Source organism: Chiloscyllium punctatum, chromosome 4 (genome assembly GCF_047496795.1).
Source record: "Chiloscyllium punctatum isolate Juve2018m chromosome 4, sChiPun1.3, whole genome shotgun sequence".
NCBI lineage: Eukaryota > Metazoa > Chordata > Chondrichthyes > Orectolobiformes > Hemiscylliidae > Chiloscyllium > Chiloscyllium punctatum.
In genome coordinates this window covers 3,253,151-3,268,164 of record NC_092742.1, presented here as the reverse complement: position 1 = coordinate 3,268,164, position 15,014 = coordinate 3,253,151, and the positions used below count along the sequence as shown (strand labels likewise).

Below are 15,014 nucleotides of genomic sequence, written 5' to 3'. Positions count from 1 at the left end.
TCAACGCTGACCCTTCGACAATGCGGCAATCCCTCAGCACAGACTTTCCGACAGTGCAGCACTCCCTCAGTACTGTCCCTCCGACAGTGCGGCGCTCCCTCAGTATTGACCCTCCGACAGTGCGGCACTCCCTCTGCACTGACCCTCCGACAGTGCGGCACTCCCTCAGCACTGACCCTCCGATAGTGCGGCGCTCCCTCTGCACTGACCCTCCGACAGTGCAGCACTCCCTCAGCACTGACCCTCTGACAGTGCAGCACTCCCTCAGCACTGACCCTCCGACAGTGCAGCACTCCCTCAGTACTGACCCTCCGACAGTGCAGCACTCCCTCAGCACTGACCCTCCGACAGTGCAGCACTCCCTCAGTACTGTCCCTCCGACAGTGCGGCACTCCCTCAGTATTGACCCTCCGACAGTGCGGCACTCCCTCTGCACTGACCCTCCGACAGTGCTGTACTCCCACAGCACTGACCCTCCGACAGTGCAGCACTCCCTCAGCACTGACCCTCCGACAGTGCGGCACTCCCTCAGTACTGACCCTCTGACAGTGCGGCGCTCCCTCAGCACTGGCCCTCCGACAGTGCGGCTCTCCCTCAGCACTGACCCTCCGACAGTGTGGCACTCCCTCAATGCTGACCCTTCGACAATGCGGCAATCCCTCAGCACAGATTTTCCGACAGTGCAGCACTCCCTCAGTACTGTCCCTCCGACAGTGCGGCACTCCCTCTGCACTGACTCTCCGACAGTGCGGCACTCCCTCAGCACTGACCCTCCGATAGTGCGGCGCTCCCTCTGCACTGACCCTCCGAGAGTGCAGCACTCCCTCAGCACTGACCCTCTGACAGTGCAGCACTCCCTCAGCACTGACCCTCCGACAGTGCAGCACTCCCTCAGTACTGTCCCTCCGACAGTGCGGCACTCCCTCAGTATTGACCCTCCGACAGTGCGGCACTCCCTCTGCACTGACCTTCCGACTGTGCAGCACTCCCTCAGCACTGACCCTCCGATAGTACGGTGCTCCCTCTGCACTGACCCTCCGACAGTGCGGCACTCCCTCAGTATTGACCCTCCGACAGTGCGGCACTCCCTCAGCACTGACCCTCTGACAGTGCAGCACTCCCTCAACGCTGACCCTCCGAAAGTGCAGCACTCCCTCTGCACTGACCCTCTGACAGTGCGGTACTCCCTCAGTATTGACCCTCCAACAGTGCGGCCCTCCCTCAGTACTGACCCTCCGACAGTGCAGCACTCGGTCAGCATTGACATTCCGACAGTGCGGCACTCCCTCAGTACTGACCCTCCGACAGTGCGGCTCTCCCTCAACACTGACCTTCCAACTGTGCGGCACTCCCTCAGTTCTGACCCTTCGACAGTGCGGCCCTCCCTCAATGCTGACCCTCAGACAGTGCAGCACTCCCTCAGCATTGACATTCCGACAGTGCGGCACTCCCTCAGTACTGACCCTCTGACAGTGCAGCACACCCTCAGCACTGACCCTCCGACAGTGTAGCACTCCCTCAACGCTGACCCTCTGACGGTGCGGTACTCCCTCAGTATTGGCCCTCCGACTGTGCAGCACTCCCTCAGCACTGACCCTCTAACAGTGCGGCGCTCCCTCAGCACTGACCCTCTAACAGTGCTGCACTCCCTCAGCACTGACCCTCCGACAGTGCAGCACTCCCTCAGCACTAACCCTCCAACAGTGCAGCACTCCCTCAGCATTGTCCCTCCGACAGTGCAGATCTCCCTCAGCACTGACCCTCTGAGAGTGCGGCACTCCCTCATCACTGACCCTCCGACAGTGCAGCACTCCCTCAGCACTGACCCTCTGACAGTGCGGCGCTCCCTCTGCACTGACCCTCCGACAGTGCGGTACTCCCTCAGTATTGACCCTCTGACTGTGCGGCTCTCCCTCAGTACTGACCCTCCGACAGTGCAGCACTCCCTCAACGCTGACCCTCCGACAGTGCGGCCCTCCCTAAGTACTGACCCTCTGACAGTGCGGCACTCCCTCAGTACTGACCCTCCGTCAGTGCAGCACTCCCTCAACGCTGACCCTCCGACAGTGCGGCACTCCCTAAGTACAGACCCTCCGACAGTGCCGCACACCCTCAGCACTGACCCTCCGACAGTGCGGCTCTCCCTCAACACTGACCCTCCGATTGTGCGGCACTCCCTCAGTACTGACCCTCCAACGGTGCGGCACTCCCTCAGCACTGACCCTCTGACAGTGTGGCACTCCCTCAGCACTGACCCTCTGACAGTGCGGCACTGCCTAAGCACTGACCCTCCGACAGTGCAGCACTCCCTCAGCACTGACCCTCCGACAGTGCAGCACTCCCTCAGCACCACTCTCCGACGGTGTTTTGTTTCACCTGTGCCCTCCATCTTGCTGGGTAACCTGGACCCCTGACCCTGAAGTGAAAGGTTGAAGCTCTGCGACACTGTGTGTTGGATGTGCAGTATTGATCAGTGTTCATGAGGAAGGATGGTACAAGCGCTAATGTGGTAAGGAGATTTCCAGTTAGTCTTCATGTGTGTGTTGAAGGGAAGTACCAAGGGATGTGAGATAACGTGAGCAGTGATCTGTCTGTAGGTTAATCGTGTTTGAAGTGTTCTGAGCACATTGATAGCTACTTCAGCTGCAGTGTTTAAAAAGACTGGTTCACCAAGTGGCTGATATCAGACGGAATCGGATCCACATGTTGCTGGTGGCTGCCAGCTGGGATTGGTGACGATTCAGTGAAGCAGCAGTGAGTGAGTTGCTCACGTGTTCACTGAATGATGGAGTGGCAGCTTCAACTACAACTGTCACTTTAATTAACTTCTCACATCGCTGATTCAGTAACTATTGTTTCTCATCCCAAATTACTGAGCTGAGGCCAATTTCCATCCTGAGTTTTTGAAATGTGCATGTCCTTTTAGTTCTCAATCTGATGGTTTCCTGTGAGAGAGAGCATCAGTCCTTGTTCACTGACACTCGGCAACAACTCCACTCTGCTTTATTGTTTCCCCAGCTGTTGCCAGGAGCTGTGTGTAACATTCACTCTTAGCTTTGAATGACAACATTGTGGTTTCAAGCCTCACATCTTTCTCTTCACCCATTCATGGGGCAGGAGTGTCAGCAGGCAGGCTGAGCAGCACTGACTTCTATCAGGGCGACACGGTGGCTCAGTGGTTAGCACTGCTGCCTCACACCACCAGGGAGTTGGGGTCACTTTCACCCTCAGGCGACTGTCTGTGTGGAGTTTGCATGTTTGCCCCCTGTCTGTGTGGGTTTCCTCCTCCAGTCCAAAGATGTGCAGGTTAGGGTAGATTGGCTATGCTAAATTGCCTGTAATGTCCAGGGATGTGCAGGCTAGGCGGGTTAGCCATGGGAATTACAGGGTTACAGGGATATGGTAGGGGAATGAGTCTGGATGGGATGCTCTTCGGAGGGTGGGTGTTGGTTCAATGGGCCAAATGGCCTGCTTCCACACTGTGGGGCTTCTATGATCTGAAATTTCAGTGTCATCCCTCACCTTCTGACACTCAAGTGAAAATAATCCAACCTCTCCATGGAGCTAATACACCCCAATCCAGGGAACATCCTGGTAAACCTCTTCTGCACCCTCTCCAAAGCCTCCATATCCTTCCTATAGTGTAGGGACCAGAACTGCAGACAGTACTCCAAATGTGGCCTAACTAAAGTTTTATATGATTGCAACCTGCTAACTTTTACACCCTGTGCTCCAACCACAGGGGCGGCACGGTGGTACAGTGGTTAGTACTGCTGCCTCACAGCGCCAGAGACCCGGGTTCAATTCCCACCTCAAGCGACTGTCTGTGTGGAGTTTGCACATTCTCCCCGTGTCTGCGTGGGTTTCCTCCGGGTGCTCCGGTTTCCTCCCACAGTCACAAAGATGTGCAGGTCAGGTGAATTGGCCATGCTAAATTGCCCATAGTGTTAGGTTAGGGGTATGGGTGGGTTGCGCTTCGGCGGGGCGGTGTGGACTTGTTGGGCCGAAGGGCCTGTTTCCACACTGTAAGTAATCTAATCAATGAAGGTAAGGATGCCATACACCTTCTTTACTTCATTCTTCATTTGTATTGCCGCTTTCAAGGAGCTATGGAATTGTCCCTGGGAATATCAGTGCTCCTGAGTGTCCTGCGGTTTACACCTTCCATTTAACTTCCCAACATGCATCACCTCACACTTACCAGATTAAACTCAATCTGCCATTACTCCACCCCACTCCCTTTTTGCTGCCCAGATTATAGCCACTGCTCCCAAAATGCTCCCCTTGTAAAACATTGACCACCTGGCCGGGCCCACTCCCCAGTACAAATTCGAGTCTTGCCCCTTCACTCACTGGACTAGCAATGTATTGTTTCAAGAATCCCTCTTGGATCCATCTAACAAATTCTCCCCCTAAACTCTGGCACGAATAGAGTTCCTGTCAATTTGGGGGAAGCTAAAATCATTCACTACAACGACCCTGTTGATTTTATATCTTACCAGGACCTGCTTACATATCTAGTCCTTTATCTCTCACTGGCTATTGGGAGGCCTATATCATCCCAACAAAGTGATTGTACCTTTCTTATTCCTGAATTCTACCCTTAGGGCCTGGCTGGGTGAGCCCTCCCAGATGTCCCCTTTTACTGTAGCTGTAATCAGTAATGCAGCTCCCCCACCCCTTTTATATCCCTCTGTATCTTGCCTGAACCCCTGGAGCATTGAGCTTCCAGTCCTGACCTCTCGACGGTTACAGCGTCGTAGTTCCATATACTAATCCAGGCTCTAAACTCATCTGCTTTACCTTTTATAGTCCTTGCATTAAATAAATATATTTCAGACTGCCAGTCCCACTGTGTTCATTCACCTGACCGTGCCTGTTCTTACTGTTAGAGTCAAGAGTGTGGTGCTGGAAAAGCACAGCAGGTCTGTTATACATTGGTTGTGGAATGGATAGTGAAGAAGGTTCCCTCAGAGTATCTTGATCAGATGGATCAAAGGGCTGAGACCAACTGGCAGATGGAGTTTATTTTAGATAAATGTGAGGTGCTGCATTTTGGAAAGGCAAAGCAGAGCAGGACTTATGCACTTAATGGTAAGATCCTGGGGAGTGTTGTCATACAAAGAGATCTTAGGGTGCAGATTCATAATTACTTGAAGGTGGTGTCATCAACAGGTTGTGAAGAAGCTGTTTGGAATGCTTGCCTTTATTGATCAGAAGCATTGAATACAGGAGTTTGGATGTCATGTTGTGGTTGTACAGGACACTGATATGGCCACGTTCAATTCTGGTCTGTCTGCTGTCAGAACGTTGTTGTGAAACTTGAAAGGATGCAGAAAAGATTTACGCGGATGTTGCTGGGGATGGAGAGTTTGAGCTACAGGGAGAGACTGAATAGGCTGGGGCTGCTTTCCCTGGAGGCTGAAGGGTGACCTCATAGAGGTTTATAAAATCATAACGGACATGGATACAGTCAATAGTCAAGGTCTTTTTCCCAGGATTGGGGAGTTCAAAACTAGAGGACACAGGTTTAAGGTGAGGGGGGAAAGATTTAAAAGGGACCTGAAGAGTGACTTTTTCACACAGAGGGTGGTACGTGTATGGAATGAGCTGCCAGAGGATGTGGTGGAGGCTGGTACAATTATAGCATTTTAAAGGCATCTGGATGGATATATGAGTAGGAAGGGTTTAGAGGGGTATGGGCCAAATGCTGGGAAATGGGACTAAAAAGGTTAGGATATGTGATTGGCATGGATGGCTTGGACCCAATGGTCTGTTTCTGTGCTGTACATCTCTATAACTGTCAACAGTTTGGTGCCTGTTATCGATGGGAATTGGAGGCAGTTCAGAGAATACTATTAGATGTGGAGGGACTGCCTCATGAGGAGAGGTTGAGTAGTTTGGTCTGTACCCATTGGAGTTTAGAAGAATGAGAGACAGCCTTATTAAAACATACAAGATTTTGAGGGACTTGACAGGATCAATGCAGCAAGGTTGCTTCCCCTGTGGGAGAGTGTACAGCCAGAGGGTCACCCATTTCAGACCAAGATGAAGAGGGTATTCTTCTCTCGGGGTGGAGGGGGGGCGTTACTGTGGAATTCTTTACCTCAGAGGGCTGTAGAGGCTGGGTTAGGAAGTATATTCAAGGCTGAGATGGACAGATTTTTAATCAGGAAGGGAAATTGAGGGTTATGGAAAAAAGGCAAGAATAAGGACTGGAGAATTATTGGAATCACATTGAATGGAAAAGCAGACTTAATGGGCTGAATGGCATACGTCTGCTTCTACTTTTTATGGTCAATGTTCATTGTCAGGCTAATGCCTTCCACAGCTATGTCAGCAAAATATCGTCACACCCAAGGTTATTTCACTGTCCCAGGAATGAGACCACCTTCCATTCCAACCCTTTGGATTTGACTTCTCTTTGCTGCAACAGAAGGTTCCTCACTCTCTGGTTGACAGGGTTTCTGACTTTGCCAGGAACATGTCCCATGCTTCACCTCTCCCCCTTCACCTCACCCCCCTTTCACCTCTCCCCCCTTCGCCTCTCCCCCCTTCGCCTCTCCCCCCTTTCAGCACTCCCCGCTTCACCTCTCCCCCCTTCGCCTCTCCCCCCTTCGCCTCTCCCCCCTTTCAGCACTCCCCGCTTCACCTCTCCCCCCTTCACCACTCCCCCTTCACCTCTCCCCCCTTCACCTCTCCCCCCTTCGCCTCTCCCCCCTTCGCCTCTCCCCCCTTTCAGCACTCCCCGCTTCACCTCTCCCCCCTTCGCCTCTCCTCCTTCACCTCTCCCCCCTTTCAGCACTCCCCCTTTCACCTCACCCTCCTTTCACCTCTCCCCCCTTCACCACTCCCCCATCACCTCTTCCCCCTTCACCTCTCCCCCCTTTCAGCACTCCCCCTTCACCTCTCCTCCTTCACCTCTCTCCCTTTCAGCACTCTCCCCTTCACCTCTCCCCCCTTTCAGCACTCCCCCCTTCACCTCTCCCCCTTCACCTCTCACCCTTCACATCTCCCCCCTTTCAGTACTCCCCCCTTTCACCACTCCCCCCTTTCACCTCTCCCCCTTTCACCTCTCCCACTTTCACCTCTCCCCCCTTCACCTCTCCTCCCTTCACCTCTCCCCCTTTCACCTCTCCCCCTTTCACCTCTGCCCCCTTTCACCTCTCCCCTTCCACCTCTCCCCTTTCACCTCTCCCCCCTTCACCTCTCCCCCTTTCACCTCTCCCCATTCACCTCTCACCCCTTCACCTCTCCCTTCACTTCTCCCCCTTCACCTCTCCCCCTTCACCTCTCCCCTTCACCTCTCACCCCTTCACCTCTCCCTTCACTTCTCCCCCTTCACCTCTCCCCCTTCACCTCTCTCCCCTTTCACCTCTCCCCCTTCACCTCTCCTCCTTCACCTTTCTGCCCTTTCACCTCTCCCCCTTCACCTCTCTCACTTTACCTCTCCCCTTTCACCTCTCCCCATTCACCTCTCACCCCTTCACCTCTCCCTTCACTTCTCCCCCTTCACCTCTCCCCCTTCACCTCTCTCCCCTTTCACCTCTCCCCCTTCACCTCTCCTCCTTTACCTTTCTGCCCTTTCACCTCTCCCCCTTCACCTCTCTCACTTTACCTCTCCCCTTTCACCTCTCCCCATTCACCTCTCACCCCTTCACCTCTCCCCCTTCACTTCTCCCCTCTTCTCATCACCCCCCTTCACCTCTCTCCCCTTTCATCGCTCCCCCTTTCACATCTCCCCCCTTCACCTCTCCCCCTTCACCTCTCCCCCTTCACCTCTCCCCCTTCACCTCTCCCCCATTCACATCTCCCCCTTCACCTCTCCCCCATTCACATCTCCCCCTTCACCTCTCCCCCATTCACCTCTCCCCCTTCACCTCTCCCCCTTTCACCTCTCCCCCTTTCACCTCTCCCCCCTTCACCTCTCCCCCATTCACATCTCCCCCTTCACCTCTCCCCCATTCACCTCTCCCCCCTTCACCTCTCCCCTTTCACCTCTCCCCCCTTCACCTCTCCCCCTTTCACCTCTCCCCCTTCAACCTCTCCACCCTTTCAGCACTCCCACCTTCACTTCACCCCTCTTCACCTCTCCCCCCCTTTAACCACTTCCCCCTTCACCTCTACCCCATCACCTCCCCCCCTTCACCCCTCCTCTCTTCATCTCTTTACCCTTCACTTCTCCCCCCTTCACCTCTCCCCCCCTTCACCTCTCCCCTTTCACTTCTCCCCCCTTCACTTCTCCCCCCTTCACCTCTCCCCTTTCACCTCTCCCAATCACCTCTCCCCTTTCACCTCTCCCCCCTTCACCTCTCCACCCTTTCACCTCTCCCCCTTTCAGCACTCCCCCTTTCACCACTCCCACCTTCACTTCTCCCTCTTCACCTTTTCCCCCCTTTCAGCACTCCCCCTTCACCTCTCCCCTTACACCTCTCTCTCCTTTCACCTCTCTCCCCCTTTCACCTCTCCCCCCTTTCACCTCTCCCCATTCACCTCTCCCCCCGTCACCTCTCCCTTCACTTCTCCCCCTTCACATCTCCCCCTTCACCTCTCCCCTTCACCTCTCCCCTTCACCTCTCCCCTTCACCTCTCCCCTTTCACCTCTCCCCCTTCACCTCTCCCCTTTACCTCTTTCCCCTTTCACCTCTCCCCATTCACCTCTCCCCCCTTCACTTCTCCCCCCTTCACCTCTCCCCCTTCACCTCTCCCCTTCACCTCTCCCCCTTCACCTTCTCACCCTTCACCTCTCACCCCTTCACCTCTCCCCCCTTCACTTCTCCCCCCTTCACTTCTCCCCCTTCACCTCTCCCCCTTCACCTCTCCCCCTTCACCTTCTCCCCCTTCACCTCTCACCCCTTCACCTCTCACCCCTTCACCTCTCCCCCTTCACCTCTCCCCCTTCACCTTCTCACCCTTCACCTCTCCCCCCTTCACCTCTCCCCCCTTCACTTCTCCCCCCTTCACCTTTCCCCTCTTCACATCTCTCCCTTCACCTCTCTCCCCTTTCATCTCTCCCCATTCACCTCTACCCTTTCACCACTCCCCCTTCACATCTCCCCCCTTCATCTCTCCCCCTTCACCTCTCTCCCCTCTTCACCTCCTCCTATTCACCTCTCCCCCATCACCTCTCCCCCTTTCAGCACTCTCCCCTTTACCTCTCCCCTTTTACCTCTTCCCCCCTTCACCTCTTCCCCTTTCACCTCTCCCCCCTTCACCTCTTCCCCTTTCACCTCTCCTTCCTTCACCTCTCCACCTTCACCTCTCCCCCTTCACCTCTTCCCCTTCACCACTCCCCCCTTCACCTCTCCCCCTTCACCACTCCCCCCTTCACCTCTCCCCCTTCACCACTCCCCCCTTCACTACTCCCCTCTTCTCCTCTCCCCCCTTCACCTTTCCACCTTCACACCTCCCCCTTCACCTCTCTCCCCTTTCACCTCTCCCCATTCACCTCTACCCCATCATCTCTCCCCTCTTCACCTCTCCCCCTTCACCTCTCCCCCCTTTCAGCACTCCCCCCTTCACCACTCCCCCTTTTACCACTCCCACCTTCTCCTCTCCCCCCTTCACCTTTCCCCTCTTCACCTCTCCCCCTTCACCTCTCCCCCTTCACCTCTCTCCCCTTTCACCTCTCCCCATTCACCTCTACCCCATCACGTCTCCTCTCTTCACCTCTCCCCCTTCACCTCTCCCCCTTCACCTCTCCCCCCTTCACCACTCCCCCTTTCACCACTCCCCCTTCACCTCTCCCCCTTTCACCTCTCCCCCTTTCACCTCTCCCCCTTCACCTCTCCCCCTTCACCTCTCCCACTTTCACCTCTCCCCCTTTCACCTCTCCCCCTTCACCTCTCCCCCTTTCACCACTCCCCCTTCACCTCTCCCCCTTCACCTCTCCCACTTTCACCTCTCCCCCTTTCACCTCTCCCCCTTCACCTCTCCCCCTTTCACCACTCCCCCTTCACCTCTCCTCTCTTCACCTCTTCCCTCCCTTCACCTCTCCCCATTTCACCTCTCCTCCCTTCACCTCTCCCCCTTTCACCACTTACCCCCTTCACCTCTACCCCATCAAGTCTCCCCCCTTCACCTCTTCCCCCTTCACCTCTCCCCCCTTCACTTCTCCCCCCTTCATCTCTCCCCCTTTCAGCACTTACCCCCTTCACCTCTACCCCATCAAGTCTCCCCCCTTCACCTCTTCCCCCTTCACCTTTCCCCCCTTCACTTCTCCCCCCTTCATCTCTCCCCCTTTCAGCACTTACCCCCTTCACCTCTACCCCATCAAGTCTCCCCCCTTCACCTCTTCCCCCTTCACCTCTCCCCCCTTCACTTCTCCCCCCTTCATCTCTCCCCCTTTCAGCACTTACCCCCTTCACCTCTACCCCATCAAGTCTCCCCCCTTCACCTCTTCCCCCTTCACCTCTCCCCCCTTCACTTCTCCCCCCTTCATCTCTCCCCCTTTCAGCACTTACCCCCTTCACCTCTACCCCATCAAGTCTCCCCCCTTCACCTCTTCCCCCTTCACCTCTCCCCCCTTCACTTCTCCCCCCCTTCACCTCTCCCCCTTTCAGCACTTCCCCCTTCACCACTCCCCCCTTCACCTCTCCCCCCTTCACTTCTCCCCCCTCAGCACTCCCCCCTTCACTTCCCACCTCCACCTCTCCCCTTCACCTCTGCCCCTTTAACCCTCCCCCTTTTCAGCACTCCCCTTCTTCTCCCCCTTCACCTCTACCCCTTCACATCTCCCCCCTTCACCCCTCCCCCCTTTTCCTCTCCCCCTTCACATCTCCCCCCTTCACATCTCCCCCTTCACATCTCCCCCCTTCACCACTCCCCCTTTGACCTCTCCCCAAGTTAATGTAACCCTAAATTTGGATTAATGTAAAGATATCTAGAGACATAATGTGATGCTGGTCTTAATGGTGTTAATATGTCTTCCTCTTCCTTGTAGTACATACTGATATTGAGTTCTGTTTTCTAATTGCAGGTCAGGACGCAAGGGAGCAGAAGAGATCGAAGAGTAAGTTATCCAAATCTCAGATTATTGCCTACTCATCGAGTCATAGAGATGTACAACACGGAAACCGACCCTTCGGTCCAACCCGTCCATGCCGACCAGATATCCCAACCCAATCTAGTCCCACCTGCCAGCACCCGGCCCATATCCCTCCAAACCCTTCCTATTCATATACCCATCTAAATGCCTCTTAAATGTTGTAATTGTACCAGCCTCCAACACATCCTCTGGCAGCTCATTCCATACACGTACCACCCTCTGTGTGAAAAAGTTGCCCCTTAGGTCTCTTTTATATCTTTCCCCTCTCACCTTAAACCTATCCCCTCTAGTTCTGGACTCCCTGACCCAAGGGAAAAGACTTTGTCTATTTACCCTGTCCATGCCCCGAATGATTTTATAAACCTCTATAAGGTCACCCCTCAGCATCTAATGCTCCAGGGAAAACAGCCCCAGCCTGTTCAGCCTCTCCCTGTAGCTCAAACCCTCCAACCCTGGCAACATCCTTGTAAATCTTCTGTGAACCCTTTCAAATTTCACAACATCTTTCTGATAGGAAGGAGGCCAGAGTTGAACATAGTATTCCAAAAGTGGCCAAACCAATGTCCTGTACAGCCGCAACATGACCTCCCAACTCATGTACTTAACACTTTGACCAATAAAGGTCATTCCTGAAACGTCGATTCTCCTGCTCCTCAGATGCTGCCTGACCTGCTGTGTTTTTCCAACTTTGACCAATAAAGGAAAGCATACCAAACACCTTCTTCACTATGCTGTTACCTGCGACTCCACTTTCAAGGAACTATGACCGTGCACTCCGAGGTCTCTTTGCATAGCAACATTCCCTAGGACCTTACCATTAAGTGTATTACTCCTGCCCTGATTTCCCTTTTCCAAAATGCAGCACCTCGCATTTATCTGAATTAAACTCCATCTTCCACTTCTCAGCCCATTGGCCCATCTGGTCCAGATCCTGTTGTAATCTGAGGTGACCCTCTTCACTGTCCACTACACCTCCATTTTTGGTGTCATCTGCAAACTTACTAAATGTACCTCTTATGCTCGCATCCAAATCATTTATATAAATGACAAAAGGTAGCGGACCCAGCACCGATCCTTGTGGCACTCCACTGGTCACAGGCCTCCAGTCTGAAAAACAACCCTCCACCACCACCCTCTGTCTTCTACCTTTGAGCCAGTTCTGTATCCAAATGGCTAGTTCTCCCTGTATTCCATGAGATCTAACCTTGCTAATCAGTCTCCCATGGGGAACCTTGTCAAATGCCTTACTGAAGTCCATATAGATCACATCTACTGCTCTGCCCTCATCAATCCTCTTTGTTCCTTCCTCAAAAAACTCAAAGTAGTGAGATACAATTTCTCACACACAAAGCCATGTTGACTATCCCTAATCAGTCCTTGCCTTTCCAAATACATGTACATCCTGTCCCTCAGGATTCCCTCCAACAACTTGCCCACCTCCGAGGTCAGGCTCACCGGTCTATAGTTCCCTGGTTTGTCTTTACCGCCCTTCTTAAACAGTGGTACCACGTTTGCCAACCTCCAGTCTTCCAGCACCTCATCTATGACTATCAATGATACAAATATCTCAGAAAGAGGCCCAGCAATCACTTCCCCAGCTTCCCACAGAGTTCTAGGGTACACCTGATCAGGTCCTGGGGTTTATCCACTTTTCTGTGTTTTAAGGTGTTCAGCACCTCCTTCTCTGTAATATGGACAAATTTCAAGGTGTCACCATCTATTTCCCTAGATTCTATATTTTACATATCCTTCTTCTCCAGTAAACACTGATGCAAAATACTCATTTAGTATCTCCCCCAACCCCTGCGGTTTAACACAAAGGCCGCCTTGCGGATCTTTGAGTAATCTAATTTCTGTAGCTCTCTTTACATGGTTTTGTTTCCTTTTTCTCTTGGTCCTTGAGTTTCTGACTGTGTTGGTCATTCTCCCTCGCTCTTTGTGTCTCGTATCTCTGTCTCTGTCACTGATTTTCCCCTCTCTGTGCTGCATGTCTATCTCTCCTTAGTTCAGCTGGTCTCTGTTTGAATAGAATCGGACGCTGCCACACATGTAATGGAGAAACACCATCCATCCCACTGTGACCAACAATATCTCTGTCAGAGTGACCGACAGGGTCTGGGGGTGAGAGAGTGACCGACAGGGTCTGGGGGTGAGAGTGACCGACAGGGTCTGGGGGTGAGAGGGTCTGGGTGTGAGAGTGACCGACAGGGTCTGGGGGTGAGAGTGACCGACAGGGTCTGGGGGTGAGAGTGACCGACAGGGTCTGGGTGTGAGAGTGACCGACTGGGTCTGGATGTGAGAGTATCTAACGGGGTCTGGGTCTGAGAGAGACTGACAGGGTCTGGGGGTGAGAGTGACCGACAGGGTCTGGGGGTGAGAGGGTCTGAGTGTGAGAGTGACCGACAGGGTCTGGGGGTGAGAGTGACCGACAGGGTCTGGGTGTGAGAGTGACCGACTGGGTCTGGATGTGAGAGTATCCAACGGGGTCTGGGTCTGAGAGAGACTGACAGGGTCTGAGTGTGAGAGTGATCGACAGGGTCTGGGTGTGAGAGTGACCGACAGGGTCTGGGGGTGAGAGGGTCTGAGTGTGAGAGTGACCGACAGGGTCTGGGTGTGAGAGTGACCGACAGGGTCTGGGGGTGAGAGTGACCGACAGGGTCTGGGGGTGAGAGGGTCTGGGTGTGAGAGTGACCGACAGGGTCTGGGTGTGAGAGTGACCGACAGGGTCTGGGGGTGAGAGGGTCTCAGTGTGAGAGTGACCGACAGGGTCTGGGGGTGAGAGGGTCTGAGTGTGAGAGTGACCGACAGGGTCTGGGGGTGAGAGTGACCGACAGGGTCTGGGTGTGAGAGTGACCGACTGGGTCTGGATGTGAGAGTATCCAACGGGGTCTGGGTCTGAGAGAGACTGACAGGGTCTGGGGGTGAGAGTGACCGACAGGGTCTGGGGGTGAGAGGGTCTGAGTGTGAGAGTGATCGACAGGGTGTGGGTGTGAGAGTGACCGACAGGGTCTGGGGGTGAGAGGGTCTGAGTGTGAGAGTAACCGACAGGGTCTGGGTGTGAGAGTGACCGACAGGGTCTGGGGGTGAGAGTGACCGACAGCGTCTGGGGGTGAGAGGGTCTGGGTGTGAGAGTGACCGACAGGGTCTGGGGGTGAGAGTGACCGACAGGGTCTGGGGGTGAGAGTGACCGACAGGGTCTGGGTGTGAGAGTGACCGACTGGGTCTGGATGTGAGAGTATCTAACGGGGTCTGGGTCTGAGAGAGACTGACAGGGTCTGGGGGTGAGAGTGACCGACAGGGTCTGGGGGTGAGAGGGTCTGAGTGTGAGAGTGACCGACAGGGTCTGGGTGTGAGAGTGACCGACAGGGTCTGGGGGTGAGAGGGTCTGAGTGTGAGAGTGACCGACAGGGTCTGGGTGTGAGAGTGACCGACAGGGTCTGGGGGTGAGAGGGTCTGAGTGTGAGAGTGACCGACAGGGTCTGGGTGTGAGAGTGACCGACAGGGTCTGGGGGTGAGAGTGTCTGAGTGTGAGAGTGATCGACAGGGTCTGGGGGTGAGAGTGACCGACAGGGTCTGGGGGTGAGAGTGACCGACAGGGTCTGGGTGTGAGAGTGACCGACAGGGTCTGGGGGTGAGAGTGACCGACAGGGTCTGGGTGTGAGAGTGACCGACAGGGTCTGGATGTGAGAGTATCCAACGGGGTCTGGGTCTGAGAGAGACTGACAGTGTCTGGGGGTGAGAGTGACCGACAGGGTCTGGGGGTGAGAGGGTCTGAGTGTGAGAGTGACCGACAAGGTCTGGGTGTGAGAGTGACCGACAGGGTCTGGGTGTGAGAGTGACCGACAGGGTCTGGGGGTGAGAGGGTCTGAATGTGAGAGTGACCGACAGGGTCTGGGGGTGAGAGTGACCGACAGGGTCTGGGTGTGAGAGTGACCGACAGGGTCTGGGGGTGAGAGTGACCGACAGG

General features: G+C 54.6%; 1 protein-coding gene across 4 annotated transcripts in view; it reads left to right on the top strand.

The window, feature by feature from the left end:
• The window catches only part of ift43 (intraflagellar transport 43 homolog (Chlamydomonas)), a 128,818-nt gene that overhangs the window by 65,861 nt on the left and 47,943 nt on the right, over positions 1-15,014 (top strand). For all 4 annotated transcript variants that reach the window (XM_072567968.1, XM_072567969.1, XM_072567967.1 and 1 more), the window contains exon 4: positions 10,979-11,011. In XM_072567968.1, coding sequence (XP_072424069.1) covers positions 10,979-11,011 — 33 coding nt within the window. The remainder of the gene's footprint in view (positions 1-10,978; positions 11,012-15,014) is intronic.